Source organism: Mirounga leonina, unplaced genomic scaffold (assembly GCF_011800145.1).
Source record: "Mirounga leonina isolate KUSES-001 unplaced genomic scaffold, KU_Mleo_1.0 Mir_82, whole genome shotgun sequence".
Taxonomy (NCBI): Eukaryota; Metazoa; Chordata; class Mammalia; order Carnivora; family Phocidae; genus Mirounga; species Mirounga leonina.
In genome coordinates, this window is record NW_023270825.1 from 45,121,534 (window position 1) to 45,144,397 (window position 22,864).

The 22,864-nt window shown below is 35.8% G+C and overlaps 1 protein-coding gene across 5 annotated transcripts in view; it reads left to right on the top strand.

Moving 5' to 3' along the window:
* DDHD1 (DDHD domain containing 1) overlaps nucleotides 1-22,864 on the top strand; it is a 98,237-nt gene that overhangs the window by 71,561 nt on the left and 3,812 nt on the right. For 3 of the 5 annotated variants that reach the window (XM_034992785.1, XM_034992786.1, XM_034992788.1), the window contains 6 exons: nucleotides 4,654-4,916; nucleotides 6,342-6,417; nucleotides 11,844-11,993; nucleotides 13,893-14,145; nucleotides 15,159-15,350; nucleotides 17,894-17,977. In XM_034992785.1, coding sequence (XP_034848676.1) covers nucleotides 4,654-4,916; nucleotides 6,342-6,417; nucleotides 11,844-11,993; nucleotides 13,893-14,145; nucleotides 15,159-15,350; nucleotides 17,894-17,977 — 1,018 coding nt within the window. The remainder of the gene's footprint in view (nucleotides 1-4,653; nucleotides 4,917-6,341; nucleotides 6,418-11,843; nucleotides 11,994-13,892; nucleotides 14,146-15,158; nucleotides 15,351-17,893; nucleotides 17,978-22,864) is intronic. The other 2 variants (XM_034992787.1, XM_034992789.1) reach the window with 1 other exon arrangement.

Consider the following 22,864-nt stretch of genomic DNA (forward strand, 5'->3'; position numbering starts at 1 on the left):
TGGATGATCTTTGTGGAGTTGTTTTTTGTTTGTTGTTTTGTTTTTGCAACATTTTATAAGTTAGAAATTATTTCCAGGTAAAAGGTTAAGAAAAGGAATGAAAAAAAAATGGTTTCCAGGATCTCCTCCCTGGAGATTCTGATTCAGTGGGTCTGAGGTAGAACCTGTGAATTTGTGTTTTTTAACAGTTCCCCAGGTGATACCATCAGGGAAATTTGGGAAACATTGCTTAAGGTATTGTGAAGAACAAAAGAAAACTTAGTGAGAAGCAAGCAAAAATCGTTCTTAATGTTAAAAAAGGAAAGCTGATTCTTCAAATCAAGCCCGTTTAGCACAGGGTTGTTGTTAGCCTGTATTCTAGATTAAATTATTTTTAAACAGTATATGTTTCCTTAAGGAAGCAGTGATAAATAACAGAAATCAGGAATTCTTTAGAATTATATCTTGCCTGGTGAATGAACCTTGTTTGGTTTACTCAATAGGCATATGAAAGAGCCTTTTTTTCCCTTTCTCTCAGCCTTTGGAGTTAAAGTAGATGCCATTCAAAACCTGCCACTTAACTAGCTGTGTGACCTTAAATCACATTTCTCACCGTCACAGCTTCCTCACTTATAAAATGGACACAAGATACCTACCTGACAAAGGTTGTCATGAGGATTAAAGATGTAATGTATATAAAGTTCCCAGTACAATTCCTCATCCTTAGATTCTCAAGTTGTGATTAATTATCTGTCTTTATGTATTTCACGGACTCCCATTTAAGAAAAAAAAGGAATAGACTTACTCTGTTAACTCTAGAAAGTGAATAAAGATCAGTGATAGAAAATATGGAAAGGAACATGCTTGTTTACTAATGAAGAACTTTGTAAGTAACTAAAGCTGCCTTAAAAAAAAAAACAGGAATGTCTCAAGGGAAAAAATTGTAAATAATGTGATGGATTTTAACTAAACGTACTTGTAGTGATCATTTCACAATTTATACATCTTTCATATCGTTATGCTGTGCACCTTAAACTTATACAATGTGTATGTGTCAATTATATCACAATAAACTGGAAAAAAGTTTTTAAAAACTAGAAGTATCCACCTTAGAGTGGAGATACTCATTGGGGTGGATGCCGAGCGACTTACCGGGATGCCACTGAAGGGACTCATTCACAGCAGCTTAAATTAGATCATCTCTTAGTTACCCTTTCACTGAAGATTGTGAGATGCTCATGGGAGGGCCCTAATTAGTGATTGTGCCAATAATCATTAAAAAGCCATGGTTAAGGGAAAAGTTTTGTATATCAATTAGTGCTTCTCAGGTCATACTTTCCAAGGACCAATTTAAAAAAAGGAAACTAGGGGCGCCTGGGTGGCTCAGTCGTTAAGCATCTGCCTTCACCTCAGGGAGCCCTGCATCGGGCTCCCTGCTCTGCGGGAAGCCTGCTTCTCCCTCTCCCACTCCCCCTGCTTGTGTTGCCTCTCTCGCTGTGTCTCTCTGTCAAATAAATAAATAAAATCTTTAAAAAAATAAAAATAAATTAAAAAAAGAAACTAATCCAGACTACAGAGACATCATCAAAGAGCCTTTGGCCCTGACTTTAATCCTGAATAAAGTAACATGAAAAATCCAGAGAGAACTATACATCTTGTACATCTGAACTCTCTTTTCAATGACTTTTAAAAATGAAAAATTTTAAAGAGAATGGTCACGGACATCTCGTTATTATTACTTGAAAATCATTCAACTGATGCATATAACTAAAACTCTCTAAATTACTTTTACCCATTAAAATTTCCTGAAGCAGAGAGAAGGACAAAGGACTAATTATATTCATCAGCCATACTTTGTGGGTTTGGATTCTCTGTTGAAACCGCTGGCTTTTTCCTTTTGGGTTAATTTTCTTCATAAATTTTAACTTTTAAAGCAGCAGTTATGAGAACTAAAAACTCTTAAGCTTTTGAAGAGCCATCAGTTGCCTACCGTGTGAGAGGCTAGCTGACTTGATAATATTTTAGAGCTAATAAAATTAATATCACAGGGTATATCATTAATCTTGGTTCATATATCTCAAATGAATATACTTGGTCACAAAGGGGTCTTAGCTGGGAGAATATAATTGGATCAGCGAGGAGAAGGAGAAAAAACCCTAGTTAGTGTGGACTTTGTGGACACAAAATAGAGGTGGAGTTTTCCTTTTTCTGCTGACTGGATGATTTATAAAAGCATTTCAAGGTAATGCACAACTGTTTAAAACTTGGCTTTCAAAATCATAATGTTTTGGAACACAAACATTCCTGTATGTGTAAGCTATGGGCAAAGATTAAAAATGCTACCATATCTAGATATGTTCTAATAAGGAAACATGAAGACCACTTATATTCAAGCATATGATTATTAAAATAGATGAAAGCATCAGCTCTCCAGAAACTGTCCATTCTGTGTCATGGTGAAATATTTTAACATCAAATAGACTTTCTCTGTCTTGGATATTTACCCTTGTTTTGTTATCCATATATGATTACTGAAGTATTGGGTATAGTGAGAAGTGCTTTAAAATTTTTTTGATATGAAATAGGTTACTCATTGGTAGAGATGCTGGTAGATCTTTTCCCTTTTTTTAATTTTTAAATTTTGATGGGGAGGGTGGTATTTTAAAACAAAAAGATTGGATACCTTTTGCCAGAGTACTTAAGTATATGTCTTTTAGTGTTTCTAGATTTCCATAGTGTAAGTCTTAAAATCAAGGACTTCAAAAGTAAAAACTATTAATAAATGTTGCTTTTGAAGGAATTTATCTTGTCTATATGTTAGGTTTTTCTGGACCTCCTTTCATGTAGATTATAAATCAAGAAAATTACAAATTTTAAGGTTACTTGATATTCTTGTCAAAGCTAAGTCCAGAGCATTACACTATAACTCCCTTTGAGCAGAGCCCTGTAATTCTTATCACACTGCACACTCCTTAAACTATATTGACTGGAATTATCTACAACCTACGTCTTAGAAGGTTTTTATATGCATTTGCCACTTAAGGCAGTAGTTCCTAAAATGTGGTATCCAGAACTGCTGAATCAGACACTCTGGATTGGAGCCTAGCGATCTGTCTTTAACAAGCCCTCCATGTGATTCTCATGCACTTTGAAAGTTGGAGTTGGCTTTTCCCAAGAAGAAAAAATGTCCAGTTAAAGTATAAGCTTTGTTTGCATTTCTCCCTAGAGAAAAGGCAGCTTATCACCCTTCTACATGCTAGCAGCTCCTCCTATCCTTCTCTTCTCTCATTGGCTGAATATATTTCATCAGACCCAACACATGCTTTCAGTAGCTTTTTTTTTTTTTTTTAAGATTTTATTTATTTATTTGAGAGAGAGAGAATGAGAGACAGAGAGCACGAGAGGGAGGAGGGTCAGAGGGAGAAGCAGACTCCCCGCCGAGCAGGGAGCCCGATGCGGGACTCGATCCCGGGACTCCAGGATCATGACCTGAGCCGAAGGCAGTAGCTTAACCAACTGAGCCACCCAGGCGCCCCCTTTCAGTAGCTTTAAGCAGACCTCAGTATTGCACTGTAGAGTCCCGTGATGCCAACCGTCAAGAGAGAGCACCATGCCTTCGTTCCTGTCCCTGCTAATCCTGCCAAGCATGAATGCTCAACTGATTTTCAGTTAATGTCAGCAGGTAGAAAATGTTCAGTAAAATCTAGCGGAGGCTAGTTGCCTCTTGAGATGGAATAACAAGACCAAAAATAGAAGTAACACATAAGTAATATTTGTACATCGGAGCGGCGGCTGGCATTCTAAGAAGTACTGAAATGAGGAAGTAAATTAATAGCAGGCAGGAAATTTATAATCACATAGTAGTTAGCAATGGTAGGGTGAGGAGAGGACTGCCTTAAAACTCAGGGCCCAGTATGGGTTGGTCAACAAACAAACATCTTTCTGACTTTATGGGCTGTTTCAGTTAATATTTGTTAAAGCTAAATTTCAAAGGAAGCAATTTTACAAAGAAAAATGACTAAGGTACTTCTCACATTACTAACTTTAAGCCTTAAAAAGCCCTGCTTTGCAGCCACATGAAACAACATTTCACTCATATCCATATTGCCAACTTAATGGGAATCTTGGAATATCGAATAGATCCATGTTAGCTTTTTTTTCAATCATACAGTGGCCTTTCATTACATTACTCCTATCTAAATGCACAGTGTCATAACATATATGTTAGCACACCTGTTAGCATAAACCCAGATAGTCTTTCTCTAAAATTTACTATAGCTTAAAACTACAAGATATAAAAGTTTAGAATAGCATAAGAATGAGTTGCAATGAAGAAGAAATTTGAAGGGGCTCTTTGGGAAACTTACTGGACTCTGCATGGAACTTTGTTTTTTAATCTCTGAAACTGCTGGCATTTATAGCTGCTTTAAGGACCGTGAAGACGTCTAGGTGGTAATACCTGCTTTCATTCCTTAGCGATGAGATGGATTACACATTATGTATACTTTTTCATTTTCTGCAGGGTTTTGAAGCACCTGAGTTAATTTTAATGATTTAGGTATATTTGGCCAGTAACATCTGTTTTTCTTTCTTAATGTATTTGGGTTTAGAAATAAAGTTTATAGCAAAGTCAGTGACTACTCTAATATGATAATGTTTTCTTATTTCAAACAGCTAGTTAAAGGCCTTCAGCAAGAGCTGAATCGATTATATTCCCTTTTCTGTTCTCGGAATCCAGACTTTGAAGAAAAAGGGGGTAAAGTCTCAATAGTGTCACATTCTTTGGGATGTGTAATCACTTATGACATAATGACTGGCTGGAATCCAGTTCGACTCTATGAACAGTTGCTGCAGAAGGAAGAAGAGTTGCCTGATGAACGATGGATGAGCTATGAAGAACGACATCTGCTGGATGAACTCTATATAACAAAGCGACGGTAAAATACCCTAGTCTCTTCAAAGCATTTTAAAAGTGTTTGTGGAATTACTGGACTTCTTAGGAGAACACTGTAAGATGTTCATGATAAAGAAAAATATATTATTCGGAGTGCGAAGATTATTAGATGCCTAATCAGCTAGAGACTATTTTGTTAATTTTCATGCTAATTGCATGTGTGTTCCAATAACACAAAATAAGTTGTTTTATCATCATCTTATTTTTCCTTCCATCTCTTCTTCACAATTTATTAGGAGTGAAACCTAAAACTTACTCCAACCTGAGTCACCACACAGAATCCTTATCGAAAATGTTTACCAGTTTATAATCCTTCATAGTTTTTACGAATCTTAAAGATGGGCCTTTGTCTGTCTTACTATTCTGAAAATAATTTTAAAACCCTTTTCTCCTTGGCACATAAATTTTTTCACAGATTTACAATTATTTGATCACTTGTGGCCTTCCTGATACTATCTTATAATTCTTTAACACATTCCTATCTTCATCTGTAGTTACATATTGCTCTATTCTTTGTCTTCTTAATGCAGCCCATCAGTTCTAGTGGAATAGTGAAAAGTCACTGATTCTGATAGTTAGCATCATATAAAAACAACCAATTTAGTTGACTAAAACTTCTTTTCAGGAAGCCTTGGATTTGTTTTAGTCTTATAGAAGTTGCCTAAGGATTTCATTTAGAATATTATTAAGTACCATAAGCTAGATACATAAATTTTGTAGCGTCAAAATAATTATAGTTTTGAAAGAAAATATAAGCAAGCCTCAGAGCAGCATTTGAGATATAAAATCCAGTAAAAAAAAAAAAATGAGGTTTAGAAAATGAACTGAACGTTTAAAAAAAATTAGTTCTGTTATTTATTAAATGTAAGTAGATACAGAACATTATAATGGGAAAAAATTGAAATAACCCAAATGTTAATCAGCAGAGAAGGATTAATAAACTGTGGTTGATCTGATCTGTCTGAAGGACAATTACACAGCTATTACAAAGATTGAAGTAAATCAGGAGGCAATGAAATGAAAAGACCTCCAAGATTCACTATTAAATGTAGAAAAAAAGAAAGACATGGAACAGTGTATATGGTATGAACATTCGGTGTGATTCTTTTTTATTTAAGATGTATATATGCTTGTATTTGCCTCACATTTTTCTGAAGGATCCTCCCAAAGAGCTATTAACAGCAACTATTATGAAGAGTAGGGGTACTTTTACTAATCATTTTATAAATATTTATAGACTACAGCAGGTACATTTGTTAAATACTGTCAATAGGGATTAATTTTAGGGATTGGATAATGGGTCATGATTTTCTTTAGTGAACTAGTGAGCATCTAATATTTATGAAATTATAAATATTAGATTTATGAAATTATAAATATTAGTACATAATCTCATACTGCTTCCTAGGCTGAGAGAAATAGAAGAACGGCTACATGGTTTGAAGGCATCATCCATGACACAAACACCTGCCTTAAAATTTAAGGTAAGGAAAGAGAGATGAGATTTTCATTATTTATCTGTTTCTTTTCAAACATCATTTGAAGCATGACATTAGCACTCAAGTGAAATCTGAATTTTTATTTCAAATGAATATATATTGAACACATATTGTGTATTGGATGGACATTGCTAGTTTTGGAGTTCTGCAAGGAAAAGAATGGACAAGATGGTTCCCCAACCATCAGAATCTGTAACGCAGTGTTACTGGTACTATTAGCAGTGTATAGATGACATATACATGAGAGAGGGGTTTAAATTTTGCCCGGAAAGGTTTACAAAGGAATGACATTTGTACTTGATCTCAGTAAATTGGATTTTGCCAAGTGGAGGAAAAGAGAAATGCTATTCTGTGTAAAAAAGAAACAGCATAACAAAGGTGTGGAGGAATATGACTTCATAGTACAAGAAACATGAAATAATCTCAAATAGTGGGAAGAGAAAAAAGAGACAGATTTGGGAAATATTTAGCATTTAGAATTAACAAACCTTAGTAACCAGCTAGTTGTGGCTGATAAGAAAAATAAGTAGAAGTATAATTAGTGATGATTTTAGGGATGGAAAGTTGGCATTTCATTCAGTGAGAAGTATATGACAGAAACACAAGATGGGGTGTATGTGGTTAGTTCAGGGCAAAAAAAAAAAAGAATGCACAGGATTGGGCAACGGGCTGTGGGATAACAGGAAAAGCTAGAAATAAAGACCTTATATTTGATTGGACAGTGGGAAACTTTTCAGGGTTTTTGAGCATCAGAATGGAGCTGTTGAAAGCAGTGGTTTAGAAGAATGAAAAGTGACCAGAGAGATGTGGACATTGACCTGACTGTTGGAAAGGACACAGCCTATAGCTGAATAACAGATAACTTGTTTGCAGTGTTAAATGGAGCATGGCATACGTTCCCTAATACTCATTTCCTTTTGAATGTATACCCTAGGATAGTGTACTATATTATCTCTTCTTGAAATCTTTCTTTTATTACAGGAACTTAATATCCAGGGTAAGTAATGGAATGATGCAGAAATTTTTTTTTAAAGCAGTAAGAATTTTCTTACTGAGCCTATCTCTATGACTTATGTTTTCTTTTTAAACTTAACACATTTAAAAGCCATATGGTAAAGTTACAACTTATATATAAAAACCGTATGAGCATGGTCTTTGGAGTCATCCCCGCCTGGAATTTGAGTTCCATCTCTGCCACCATTATTACATATAATCAATGTGTTAAATACATAGAAATGATCTGATAGAAAAAGTAAACTCTTGTATTTCAAGTCCTGGGATTTTTACTGGAGAGTTGAGTATGATCCACCAAGTACATTAGGTTCTCAGTATTAAATATCATACTACTAGAACTTATACACTATAATTGTGTATTCTTTTAAAACAGTCATATGTAGTCTAATAAGAGGGATTTTTAATTGTTATTTAATGACTCATGGAGAAAAAATATAGAAATCTGAAATTTAAAAAGGAGTATCTGATGCATTGCCAAATATTTAGGACTCCAGACATCTAAGAGGAACAGAATAGGTGGATTTACTTTGAGAATACAGGTGTTAGATCTGTTACAGGTGACCACTGAATTTAAAAAAAAACAAACTATTGACAAATACTGGTCTGGAGAGTGGGAAACTTTGTTTCTGATCATGAAGCTTTGCTGCTAACTGGTTATGTAATGTCAGCCACATCATTTAAGATCTCGAATTCATCTGGGGGCGCCTGGGTGGCTCAGTCGTTAAGTGTCTGCCATCAGCTCAGGTCACGATCCCAGGGTCCTGGGATCAAGCCTCGCATCGGGCTCTCTGCTCCTCGGGAAGCCTGCTTCTCCCTCTCCCACTCCCCCTGCTTGTGTTCCTGCTCTCGCTGTCTCTCTCTGTCAGATAAATAAATAAAATCTTAAAAAAAAAAAAAAAAGATCTCGAATTCATTTGTTTACTCCTCTCTGGACGAGGAGGTTAGACTAAATGTCTGAAGCGTTTTTTTCACCTTTAAAATTCTTTGATGGATGTAGATATCATTACTCCTAGAATAATTACTGGTGTGTTTGTGAAACTGCATTCCAATCATAAAGAAAAGTTATTTATTCCAGGGATGTAGGAATTTAACAAACATTTATGAAACGCCTGACCAAAGCATAAAGCATTTTGCTAGGGTGTATATGTATATATGTGTGTGTATCAAGCAGAAGGATTTACAGAAAGAAAGGATTTACATAGCTTCTCTTCTAGCTCAACTATTTTTTGTATCTTTCTTTCCTTTATTATCTTAATTATCTTTTCCTTTCAAAATTGGTGTTTTCATCTGTTTCACTATTTCAAATGCTTTTTCCTATAATTTTAATTAACACAAGTTAATTTTCTTCAGACATATTGAAGTTACCCAGTCCTTTAAAAACAAACAAAAACTTTCTCATACTTCTTTAACATAAAGGACCATTTTCAAAATATATAGTCATTCATTTGGAAAAAAAGAAGAATCACTTTGGATGCAGTGGTGGGAAGAGATTAAAAGTACATAAAATTGGAGCCAGAGACAATATAGTTACAGTGCAGTCCAGATGAGAGGCCATGAGGAGAAGTGTTAGAGTCTGTTGGAATAACTTCTTTGATGTGGGGAGGAGAGGGAAGGATGAATTGGGGATGTCTCACTCATCAGGATAATGGGACATATGAGAGACGTAGGGTAACTTTAGGAGGAAGGGGTGTCACGTTCTGTATATAATCCAGTGCTGCTGACCACACTAGTTTTCTAGAAGCCCTCTCCCGTGGCTTCCATGTATACTGCATTATCCTGGTTCTCCTTTTCCTTTCACTCTCCCATTTGTAGTCTGCCTCCTTCACCTGCTAATCAAATATAGACATTGCTCATAGTTCCAGCTAAAGCCCTCTCTTACTTTGTGCAATTCCTAAGCCATCTTATCCCTTCTCTGGCTTTATATGTCACTTCTGTGGTGGTGACACATGGACTTGGGAGAGGACATATCCAACTCTCCATCTCTTGTCCTAAAATCTCGGCCCATTAGGTATGTTACAGATAGTTCAAACTTGAACAAAAACAGGACTTACCTAGAGTTTCCTGTTGTAGTAAATGAACCACTGTCTTCCCAGTCAGCCAGACCCAAAGCTTGTAACTTGCCTCTGACTCATTCCTCATCCCCATCTCCATTCGGTCATGTTGATTCCACTCTCTCATCTCCCATTTCCATTTCTGAATGGAACTTTTTTTTTTAAGATCTTATTTATTTATTTGACAGAGACACAGTGAGAGAGGGAACACAAGCAGGGGGAGCAGGAGAGGGAGAAGCAGGCTTCCCGCCAAGCAGGGAGTCCGATGCGGGGCTCGAAGCGGGGCTCAATCCCAGAATCATGGGATCATGAGCTGAACCAAAGGCAGACGCTTAACGACTGAGCCACCCAGGCGCCCCTGAATGGAACATCTTGTCCAGCCCAGTTCAGATTATCTTTTGCTTAAACACTTTCAGTAGTTTCCTAACTTGTCTCTGAGTCACCGGAGTCTCAGTTTTCCAGTTCATCCACACACTACTACCAGGTTTACTAACCACCTAAGACATGGGTCAAATCCTGTTCTTCTTTACTACCTATAAAATCAATTAAGTCCTACTTTTTTTAGTCAAATAGTGAAGGTTCTGTACATTCTCATTCCAAGTTACATTTTCCTGACACCCAATTTTTCAACTGTATCCGACTATTTCTATTTTCTAAATTGAGCCAGGTTCTCTCCTGCGTCTGCCTTAGTTCATAGTGATTTTATCAATCTAAAGTGTCCTCCTTTCTGGCCCAGTGACTCAGCCCCAAATGTAGAAATCCTTTTTACCTTTTATCGCCAATGTTGAATGCTTCCTCCCTGTGTAGCAGAAGACATAAACAGACATTTCTTCAAAGAAGACATACGGATGGCCCACAGACACATGAAAGGGTGCTCAACATCACTCCCCATCAGGGAAATGCAAATCAAAACCTCAGTGAGATACCACCTCACACCTGTCAGAAAGGCTAAAATCAACAACACAAGGAACAGCAAGTGTGGGTGAGGACATGGAGAAAAAGGAACCCTCGTGGACTGTTGGTAGGAATGCAGACTGGTGCAGCCACTGTGGAAGACAGTATGGAGGTTCCTCAAAACATTAAAAATGGAATACCATACGATCCAGTAATTCCACTACTGGGTACTAACCCAAAGAGTATGGAAACACTAATTTGAAAAGATAGATGCACCCCTGTGTTTACTGCAGCATTATTTATAATAACCAAATTATGGAAGAAACATAAATGTCCCTCAGTAGATGAATGGATGAAGAAGATGTGAGATATAGATATATAGATATATAGATATGCCATGGAATATTAGCCATTTTAAAAAGAATGAAATCTTGCCTTTTACAAAACATGGATGGGGATCTAGTGGGTATAATGCTATGTGAAATAAGTCAGAGAAAGACAAATACCTTTATGATTTCACTCATTTGTGGAATTTAAGAAACACATTGACAAAAAGACAAACAAATAGACCCTTAAATATGGAGAACTAAATGGTAGTTGCCAAGGAGAGGTGTGGGGGGGTGGTGATGGGTGAACTAGGTATAGGGGATTAAGAATACACTTACTGTGTTGAGTTCTGAGTAATATATAGAGTTGTTGAATCACTATATTGTACACCTGAAACTAATAAACATTGTTAATTATACTGGAATAAAAAAAAAACTTCACACAATGTGGGAAAAAAATGCTTCTTCCTGTGTAAACACCCTCAGAGTTGGAATTATTCCTTTCTTTACTCTCTTATTTTTTTTTAGATTTATTTATTCATTTATTTATTTGAGAAAGCACAAGGAAGGGGAGCGGCAGGCAGAGGAAGAAGCAGGCTCCCCACAGAGCAAGGAGCCCGATGCGGGGCTTGAACCCAGGACCCTGGGATCATGACCTGAGCCGAAGGCAGATGCTTAACTGACTGAGCAACCCAGGCGCCCCTTTTCTTTACTCTCTTATAGCAGTCTTTCTCTCTATTCATTTATTTTATTCTGCCTCCCCCACAGGATTGTAAACTCTTTGAGTGCAGAAGTTCTGCCTTATTGGTCTTTATAGACTTCACAGCACCTAAAATATTACTTAACACAAAATAGTAGCTTAATGAAACTAAGGCGGTCTTCCTCATTCTTCTCATTCTTTGTTTTCTATTAGATTTAAGGAAAAAGACGTTGCTTCTGAAAATAGATTTTTAGAATAATGGTTGGCATATAATTAACAAGTAATGCAGATACCATCTGAACAAAGCTCATGAAAAAAGACTGAAGATAATTTTATTCGCATTTTTACCATGTATTATATTGTGCCCAAATTCTGCTGAAAAGCATTTCACTGGTTTTAAAATTTAGGATAACTTTATCATTTTAGGTTGAGAATTTCTTCTGCATGGGATCCCCACTAGCAGTTTTCTTGGCATTGCGTGGCATCCGCCCAGGAAACACTGGAAGTCAAGACCATATTTTGCCTAGAGAAATTTGTAACCGGTTACTAAATATTTTTCATCCAACAGATCCAGTGGTGAGTTGCAGTTATGGATGTTTTTCCCTCAATACTAACCGTTCCTAAAGATTCTATAAGAAATATTGCAAGGTACACCTGAACTAATGAGAAATTAGTTCATTTATCTGGTTATATTTTCATAGATTCCTGTTTTTAAGACATTTGTGTTTTGGTTAATTTATAGGGCTCAGAAAATACCTTAGAGATGATCTGTTTATGTTATAGTGTAATAGCATAATGAAAAATATTATCTCTGGACAATTAATACCTGGAACAGGAGTCTTCTTAACTGTTAAACCATTACCAGTTGTGATACCAATAACCCAGGAACCATAAATTTTAAAATCCCACTTTAAACTCTTCTTTCTCGAAAGCATGCTACAATATTGAAATGTGTCTGGTAGGTCCCCTTAGAAATGAAAATATTTTAATATTATGTGTTAAACATGAAAAAATGGATGAATTTATTTTAGCCTGGTGGGATTATAAAATTTGAGGGTTTTATATTCTCTCTTATGTTTGTACTGTTAATAATTTTTTAATGTAAATACTCCAGTGATCTTGCATCCAGGTAGGCCATGTAATACCAAGTAAGATTTTTAGATGAGAAAAATGCTTCCTTAAATCCTTTTTGGGGACAAGGTTAGGTATAACTAAATTTAAAACAAACCATTTTAAATAGCATTCATTCTCAGAAAAATAGCTTTGTCTTTTAAAAGATCTTTAGCTAGTACCAAGTAAATATAACATTGATTAAATACAAGAATTTTAGAAAATTTCCTATATGTTAAAGAATCAAAAATGCTATATTTAAGAAATAAATTTCACTGAGTTGGAAACTAGTATTAGATTCAAATACAGACGGCACAATCTTGGCCAAGTCTCTCCTGAGACTGTTTGTTATCTGTATATTGCAGATGATAATATTTTACCTCATAAGGTTGTTGGTATTAAGTAAAATATATGTGAAAACACCCAGCTAGACATTAAGTATTTCATTAATATACATTCATTTTACTCATTGCCTTATAACTTGAAAGTGAGAGTTCATAGGGGAACTCTTCATTGTATACCCTATTCTGGGTATAATCTTAACTTTGTTATATTATAAAGGGGGGCTCCAAAGTCACTGTATTATTTTAAGTTATTTTTATTATTCATTTTATAGTTTTCCTGTGACTTTTTTAAGTGAAGTTTTTTTTAATAAAGTTTATGTCAGAACTGTGCTAGGCAGTATTTACAAACGTTATCTGTTCCTCAACATCCTTGTGAGGTAGGAAGCACTAATCTCCTTCCTATAGCTCGGGAAACAGTGTCTCTGAGACCTTGCAACTCAGTAGCTGTCATACACTTAATAAGCAACAGAGGCTGGAATATGAACTTGGGGAATTCTACTTCTGATTGGCCAAATCCATTCATTACCTTTTCTGCTATATAATCCCTTCTTCACGTTAGACAAATGGTCTTGTATCAGCATGTAATTTGTGCTGTTACTATGTTAATCTATTTGAAAATAGAGCTTACTGAGAGCTCCTAAAATATTACAGATTGACCTTATTTATCATGTTCTAGTTTATGTTTACTGCTTCAGCTTTGTTGTTGAGACTAACATAAATCTAATTGTTAGATGATATCAGAATACGATAAAAATGAATGTTTCTCTGAAAAACAAATTAACAGGCACTGTTAGCTTAGACCAACGCTAATTGGTTTCTTAATAATCTCATCATTAAGGATATATAATTAGACCAATTACATATTATTAACAGTAAACAAATAGGAATGCATGTTAGAAATACCTGGTTTTTTAAATTCCCTAAGGTCTGCTGAGCAGGCAATAGAATAAGAATAAACAGTTTAGTAAAATCCAACCATTGTGCCTTAATGTTGTGTTTCTTTGAATTTTTTTTAATCAAGGCTTATAGATTAGAACCGTTAATACTGAAACACTACAGCAACATTTCACCTGTCCAGATCCACTGGTATAATACTTCCAATCCTCTACCTTATGAGTACATGAAGCCAAGCTTTCTCCATCCAGCAAAAGAACCTACCTCAATTTCAGAGAATGAAGGCATTTCAACAATACCAAGCCCTGTGACCTCACCAGTCTTGTCCCGCCGACACTATGGGGAATCTATAACAAATATAGGCAAAGCAAGTATATTAGGTAATTTCTCTTAAGTATTTCTTATCAGTAAATATAAGCACTTTTTTAGATAGGCATTAAATTTGGGGTACTTGAAAATACTCTCTGTATTACAAAACATCCAACACTTAATCCCGGTGTTTAGGATTAACTACCCTCTCACTGTTCATACTGAGAGCCAAAAGCCCTAAACGTTCTCTAATTAGATCAGATCTTATAGTTTTAGACTATGAGATAGCTGGATATTCAGGGGAAGGTTTGGGAATCAAGACCCTCAGTTTAATCTTGGCCTTGCCACCTACTGTGAGATCTTGGGTAAGTCACATCATTTTTAATGGTCTGCTTCCTCATCTGTAAAATGAGGGAATACTTGAGTTCTAAGGGTGCCCCCGCCAACGAGTTCCCCACTTTGTGTCTTAACAGTCTTTCAAACCGGGTCCATCCTGGGGGCAACAAGGATATTTAATTTCTCTAAATGATTGCCAACACCAGCCACAGTGTTTGGTGTAGCCCTGGAGCTCAATTATGTGCCACTTGAATTAGTCCATTGCTCTTGGTTACGGGTTGTCTTAATATAAAATGCCACAAGATGGCACTATAAATAGGCGTTTCATTGATATTTCACTTTGTCATACAGATTGTTTATGATAGCTTTTTATAAAATATTCACCTAATTTTAGTAGTAAAGCATATCAATAATAAATACATACCCATGTCAATGGCATGGTTCTGTTATTAAAGTTTTTAATCTTACCAAACACTTGAATAAACAATGATCACTTGAATAAAATAGAATCTTTATTCTTTTTTTTTTGTAAGCTATATTCCTACAGTTTGTACAACTCTCATTCTATTCAACACCATTTTTACTTAGAAACCTACAATATAAATTGCAGTTTTCCTATGTTCCCACCCTGGAAAAATATGACTAGGGCTTGGTTCCTCTGCCAGGTGGCTGTAACTGTGGATAGTGCTCTGTAGCTTGGTATGTGGTTTGATTCAACAGACTGACTGCCCTATTGTGTGAAATACAGGGGCCGCTAGCATTGGAAAGGGCCTTGGAGGAATGTTGTTCTCAAGATTTGGACGTTCATCTACATCACAGTCGTCTGAGGCATCAAAAGACTCAATAGAAGACGAGAAGAAGCCAGTTGCCTCGCTTCCCACGACCACTGTTGCAACACAGATCCTTCCACACAGCAGTTCTGGCTTTCTGGATTCTGCATGTTAGTTTATACTCTTCTTTCCTTACGTTTATACCCTATCTCTTACAACTTGAGGCACAGAGGATGAAGATACTGACAAGAGCAGTCAACTCTAAATCTAAAGCATAAGTTAGCTTTTAAAGAAAAAATGTTTTCCTTTGATTATATTTTTAAGTTCCTGGGTAAATGCAGTATTACTCTCTGCATTGGTGACTTAATAGTTAAGAATTATTAGTAATCAGGGCCTGGTGGCAAGGTGTCTTAAACATCAAGTATAAAACAAATCTCTTTGGGGTGAGCACCCCCTGATTTTTATGAAGTAGAGTTTTTATAATATGGCCTTAAAAATTAATTTAACTGCTTCAAACCTATACTGTGTATATTCTTGATACTTTTTAAAAGCCACTATGCCAAAACCATCCTGCTGCTAATTCCACAGTTCCCTTCATCCAACCAAATTATAAGACTTTCAGGCTTATATTATTGTATTGGATCTGCTGTATGGCTTTCAATCCTATCCCAGCTACCTAGCAAAAGTAGATATTCAAGAAGTGAATGAATGGATAGTTATGCTGGACTTAGCATTACCATGGAGCTTTATTTAATTTTTTCCAGTAGATTTCTAAGGTTTAAGATCTTGAATAGTTGTGAAACTCTTACACATTTATTATATATATCTAATTCCAAGGGTCTAAATTTTAACCTTATATTTAAGTGTCCATTAAAATAAGACTAGTAAGTCCTATTTTTCTATTGATTTACATAAGGAAATGTGGATTCTCAAACTAGCTGCTTTTTATAACTATAGCCAGCAGAAAGCTTTCCTTCCTTTTGTCAATAAATGTTTAAGCAGATTTTATTTCAGATACTTGTAGCCTTATTTTCTTGCTGTGTCTGCTACTCTAAATTTTAAAATGACCAGCATCCATTGCCATCCATAAAACGTACTTAAAAAGGAAACTCAGATGTGGCAGTCCTAGAGGCTGGATCTTTCTCCATAGTCAGGCCCACTCCAGAAGGAATTATCCTGGACATTCCTGACTTGGACATTCCTATTTGGGCCAGTAACATTTTTTTAACTTAATCCTATTTATGTCAGACTCTGAGTACTGAAAATTTTATAATTGTAAGCCTTTTGAACACTGCCTAGAAAATTCATTTTAGACTTTGATATTTGTACAAAATTCATTTTTTAGTTTCTTACATAAGTTCCTATACTATTGCTGACTTAAGCTTTTACTTCTATTTAATACCAGAAATGTGACTGTAAAAATACAAAATTCTATTGTGACATGCCGAGGTCAAAACTCTAAACTTCCGAGGAGAAATACTTTCAAAGAATTTTGTAAGATGGCAGGTAAAAAGTCACAATTCCTTGTAATGTTAATGCCCCCGAGAAAGGGTAATGAAGACATAAAGAGAGAATCTATAGTATCTGAGGGAAGAAAGCTGTTTTTTAGGTCTTTTACTGTTTAACATAGTAATTTCAAAATGGTAATAGAGAAACCTCTCTCTTCTTTCAGGACAGCAGTTATAGAGGTGCTTAGCTATATTGTATCATTATATTTTGATAGCTTAACAATACACTTTCTGTCATTCTTGCATATAAATTCTTTGTTGGTCCTAATGGTAAATACCTTGTCGACTATAGACTCCACTAAATATGAGCTAATGGTAACTCTTGGTTAACATATATTTATCTCTAGACATCGATGTAGCTATTAAAATTAAACTACTATAGAATTCCACGTTTTAAACCAAATTCAACAAGATTTGCCTTACTAATTCTCAGACTTGCTTCAATAATACACTTTTCTGTGTAATCCTGATTTAGACATTCCTTATGTCATACTTGCTGTATCTTGCAAATCATAAAGCCTTTCTTCCTTAAATCTTCTTTCTGGAATTTGGTCATCGTGACTAGGTGATTCTGGCTTCCTTCCTTTCTGCTCACACTGATTGCCTCAGTTCTTCTTGATAACCTTTATTCTGAAGCTTCAGATTCTCTTGCTTTTTGAAGGTAAGATGGACACAGACTTTGAATTCATGAATCAATCTGGGTTTCTCTCTTTGAAGAGTGTGTGTGTGTTGTCCGTTGAAACCGCTTTATTGTCATCAAGTCGAAGCATCTTAGATAGCTATTCTTCATTTCTTTTGAAAAGTCCAGGCTTATATACGGTGGTTTTATGGTTCCATTTCTTGTGCTCCTCTGTGTTTGTAACATATTATATATAAAAAAAAAAAAGTCTGTTTCTTTTAGCATGTTTTGCCTCTACATTAGAATTTATGTGAGCTATAAATTTTGGAGGTATCTGGGTGTCAACAGATTATGACATTGTATTTCAAAGTTAATTACGCTTACATTTTCCATGAAAGAGCTCTTCATAAAAACCAAAGTGTGTACTTCTTTATGTATGCTAGGTTTAATCAGCATATTTGGGAGTAGTATTCTAACTTTTGACCACTACATCATTGAAGACCCTTTGTAGCCATCAGCCAACACTTTACAGCATCTTGTATTTTCAGCCAACACTTTACAGCATCTTGTGTTTTTTTTTTCACAGATTTCAGACTTCAGGAATCGTTCTTTAATCTCCCACAACTTCTTTTTCCGGAAAATGTAATGCAGAATAAAGATAATACCCTCGGTATGGTATATGTCAGGAATAGCGCCAGAATACTATGAAAATGATCTACTTAGAGGTCTTCTGCTCACTGAAAAATTTCATCAATTCTTCTGTGAGATCAGCTTGAATGTCACCATTATAGACTATTTTATATATATTTTCTTCCTGTATTTTTTAATCTTAAGTAGTAGTGGTCCTGAAACTCAAGTATTGATTAGCCACTCAGTGTGCTAAAATGATACTCCTGTACATTCCTACAAAGAAGGAACCTTATAGAGAGGGAAGAAAAGCATTAGTCTGTTTTCCTTCTTTATTGTCCTAAAGGCTTCAGAGAGGTTCACTGTTCTTTTCATGTAAGACATTTAGATATAAAAAGGTTTCATAATATAAGATATGCAGTCATTCCCAGTTATTTCAGGTGTCAGTAACATTACTCCTTAGGGCTGTAGGTATATTTAACCTTCTTTAAGAGGGGTAGGGTTGCTTTTAAAAATTAGTGGTTTGGGATGTAAGAGATATTTTCAGTCTTATAATTTTCAGCAGATTCTAAATGTATCACTAAGGATTTATCTTAGTTTAAAATCACTTTATCATTAACTTTCATTCCTTTTTCCACAGCTCCTCTCTTTTTCCTTTTTCTTTTTTTTTTTTTTAATATTGGATTTGTCTTTAACAAAAAATATGTTACAAGTTTTTCCTTGGATTTTTAACTGCATCTAATTTTACAACTTCTCTGTTTAACTGTTAATATCCCATACTTTTTTTTTCTATTTTAAAAGAAAAAAAAACTCGATAAAAATTCCGAAAAAATATTTTAATATAACAAACGGATTCGGGTTTTTTTGCTCCCTAGCAATAGTTTGTGTTGCTGTAACTTCATGAATTTCCCCCCAAGGAATGATCTTATATAAGTGCTCTCTCTGGCCCCACTCATGTAAATAGTTAGTCAAATCCATGAAGAAATTATTTGATTTGTGCATTTTGCATATTTAATTGGATGAAGGAAAATTAATCCACTCATTTATCGTGCATTCAAGTAGCCCTTATATCTGCCATCTTAAAACGATCCCAACTATCTAGGCAACTAGACCACTAATTATAACCACACCAAACTGACTCAAATGGTAATATGTGTGTGGCTTCTATTTCTCTTCCTCTGCTTTTTTTCATTTAACAATTACTTGTTAAAGGTTTACCATGGGTCAAGGTACCAAGCTTGTCACTAGAAAAGATACCAATATGAAACAGACTTCAGTACTGCACACAAAGATGTAAATGCTGGTGTTGAAATTAAATATTTTCTAGAGAATATATATATATATTCTAGTAGGGAGGTGAATAACTACATGAATAATTATAGTATATGGTAGAATATGATGAGCCACATAACAAAGGTACAGGTAAAGGACTCTGTCAGTTCTAGGGAATGAGAAAATGCTTTCATGTAGGAAAATCATAAAAGGCTCTGTGGAAGTAGGATTTGGACATGCAGAGATAAAAAGATGTTTCAGGAGAAAAAACAGCATAAGCAAAGCACAGGGTATGTAGAGAACCAGAAGTTAGTTAAATGGAAGGGAATCGTTCTAAATAGGATTGGAAAAGTTTCTTAAACCAGATTGTAGAGGGTCCAACAAATCTGCCCATCTCCTGGAGTTTTTTGTATTCAAGATTTACCCATAGAGCCTACATTTACCCATAAAGCCCATCTGTTCTCAAACATGAGGTATTTTGAGTATCTTTCAGGATAGATTAATATTGGGAAATTATTTTGGCAGATATGAAAACTGATTACAAAACTCATTTTAGAGTTTTTGTTTTTTCCCTTTTTTTTAAGATTTTATTTATTTGAGAGAGCGAGAGTGAATGAAGGCGGGGGTATGATGGAGAAGGAGAAACAGACTCCCCACCGAACAAGGAGCCCGATGCGGGGTTCCATCCCAGTACCCTGAGATCATGACCCGAGCCCAAGGCAGATGCCTAGTGACTGAGCCACCCAGGCGCCCCAGAGTTCTTGTTTTTTCAAATAAAGGACAGCTGGAGAGTATTCTTAAATATATTTGAAATTACAACAATTCACAAAATATAGATATTCCTTGAATGTCAGACACCTAACCACATGAAATGTATAGCTGAACTGAGGCAGCACAAAAATAAGACATAATTTACCAACAAGAACTCAGCATAATCTTTTTTATTATGAAAGAATCTTTTGCCAGTGATTTGAAAACACAATTTCCTTTACTAGTATTTTTCTTGGTGTCTGCCTGTAGCCAAAAATCATGCAATTATGACCGTAATTATTACTTAAAATAGCTTTTTTTTTTTTTTAAGATTTATTTATTTGTTAGAGCGAGAGGAGGGGGAGGGGAGAGGAAGACGGAGAATCCCAAACAGATTCCCCACTGAGCGCAGAGCCCGACTCAGGGCTCTGTCTCATGACCCTGAAACCATGACCTGAGCCAAAACCAAGAGTTGGACACTTAACTGACTGAGTCACCCCGGTGCCCCCGAGATAACTGTTAAGATTAAGGTTTTGAAAATTTCTCTCCAGGAAAGTTAAGATGTTTCCATTAAAACAGTGGAAACCTGTCCAATTAGTACACATTTTAATACTAAGACGCTAACTTTCTGTTCACACATATTGTTTAATACCATATCCATGTGGACAAGCCTTGTACAGAGTTCTCTAATGAAAGCACAGTACTGATGACACTTCACCTCCATCCTTCATAATTTTTTTTTTTTAATTTTTTATTTATTTGCGAGAGAGAGAATGAGAGACAGAGAGCATGAGAGGGAGGAGGGTCAGAGGGAGAAGCAGACTCCCTGCTGAGCAGGGAGCCTGATGTGGGACTCGATCCCGGGACTCCAGGATCATGACCTGAGCCGAAGGCAGTCGCTTAACCAACTGAGCCACCCAGACGCCCTTTTTTTTAATTTTTTTTTTTTTTAATTTTTTATTCATCCTTCATAAATTGCAGACCTTCACTTTGGGGAAAGAGGCCTACATGCGAGACTCCCCAGAAAAGCAGAGAACCCATGTTTTAAAGCAGTATAAGCAAACTGCTAATGATTGTTAAAATCTAACAGTCTTTTTCTCAGTTTTACTTCTCTTCAGTCGTTCAGGATCGCAGTCTTTTCTTTGTGGATCAAGGAATTCTAGCCCTCAGGCACTCAGAAGAAGGGACAAAGTGATGATATTACGTTCTCCTTTCTCTTTGACCGAACTCGGTGAGAGAAACTAGGAAAAAACTACCAGCTGTGTTGTGCCACCCATTTGTGATAATCATGAGAAAGTAGGTCCAAGGCAGTTCCATATAGATTTGGGCCTACTTTGGCCAAGAGCACATCTCACAGCACATAAAGAACGGTACTGCCATCTAGACCCTTGCTCCCCTGGAAATTCTGTGATCTACATAAAAGGGAGAGAATGGATGAGACCTGGGCCCACCTAATTCCATCTCTCCACCAGCAGAACCAACACATGTGAGGTCAGCTGCGCTAGCAGCCAGACGGCCTATTGTAGACCTTTTAAGGAAAATGAGAGACTAAAACTGATTGATCGGGTACAGGCTGGCTACCTTACATTAGTCCCATTTTGATGAGGACAGCCTACAGATAAATAGCAAGGGATAGTAAGTCCCTGTAGGTGAGAATGACAAAGGCTATAATAGGATGATAATTAAATTCAGCATTTGAGTGTCTAGTATATGAAAGGCAGTGTTTCACGACAGTAACAGCATTTAAGAATAAATGTCAGGGAACCATGAGAGACGACGGACTCTGAGAAACAAACTGAGGGTTCTAGAGGGGAGGGAGTGGGGGATGGGTTAGCCTGGTGATGGGTATTAAAGAGGGCACGTTCTGCATGGAGCACTGGGTGTTATGCACAAACAATGAATCATGGAACACTACATCAAAAACTAATGATGTAATGTATGGGGATTAACATAACAATAAAAAATTTTAAAAAATAAATGTCAGGGACACAAAATCAAAGCCAAATAATACTTGCTATAACAGAAAAAAATTTCCCTTTCTTTGACTCTAAAACAACAATTTGACTTAAGACTGTTAGACTAGGAAGACATTCTACAGTAGCATTTTAAAGTAGAAATTATAACTTGGTGGTCTTCACCAATATTAATGTGTATTTTTCTCATCTCTTCTGTTTTTCCTCTTATTTCTCCTCTTTTCTTTATAACTAACTCCAGTTTGACTTCTCTTCATCATGCTTGAGAATTCCAGTTTCCTCTTTTTTCATCTTCCTGTTGTGCCAGAATGTGCCTACAAATCAAACTCAAATGTCCCGTGGAATTCAAAAGACAAAAGATTCAGACGTTACTACCCCACAGTTCCACATATGGATTTCAGCTATTTCTGATGTATTGTGGATTAGCTTACTGTAATTTAAACGAGAAAAATAGCAGTTTAAAAAAATTATAAAAGGCCCATGTCAGTATATTTTACAAGTGTTTTATAACCTAATTGGTATTTATGCTGCTTAAGGGTAACCTTATCTGAAAATGTATAGATAGGTCCATGGACTTTTCTTGTCAGAAAAGCATAGTTGAATAGAAAAGTAACAACTATATGCATTTTTAAATCACCAGTGGATCTTGTCACAAAGTACCTATTTAAAATAAGCATTAGCTGAACATTTATATGAAAGCATTCTCTAGAGTGAATACGATTTCCTCTGCAATTATCAAATTCAGTAGAAAGCAAAACCCAACTTTTGTTGAAGCCTCCTTGATATTTGCCACCTTTTACTTTCCACATCTTCTGGCACTCTGAACAAAGATCTGAGTGTTTTTTTGTTTTTAAGAGAGTTCCTTCAAAATATTATATCGCTCAATGACTGTTTTAAAGGAGTTCCTAAAGATCGAAGTATTGTTTTTCTAAGTA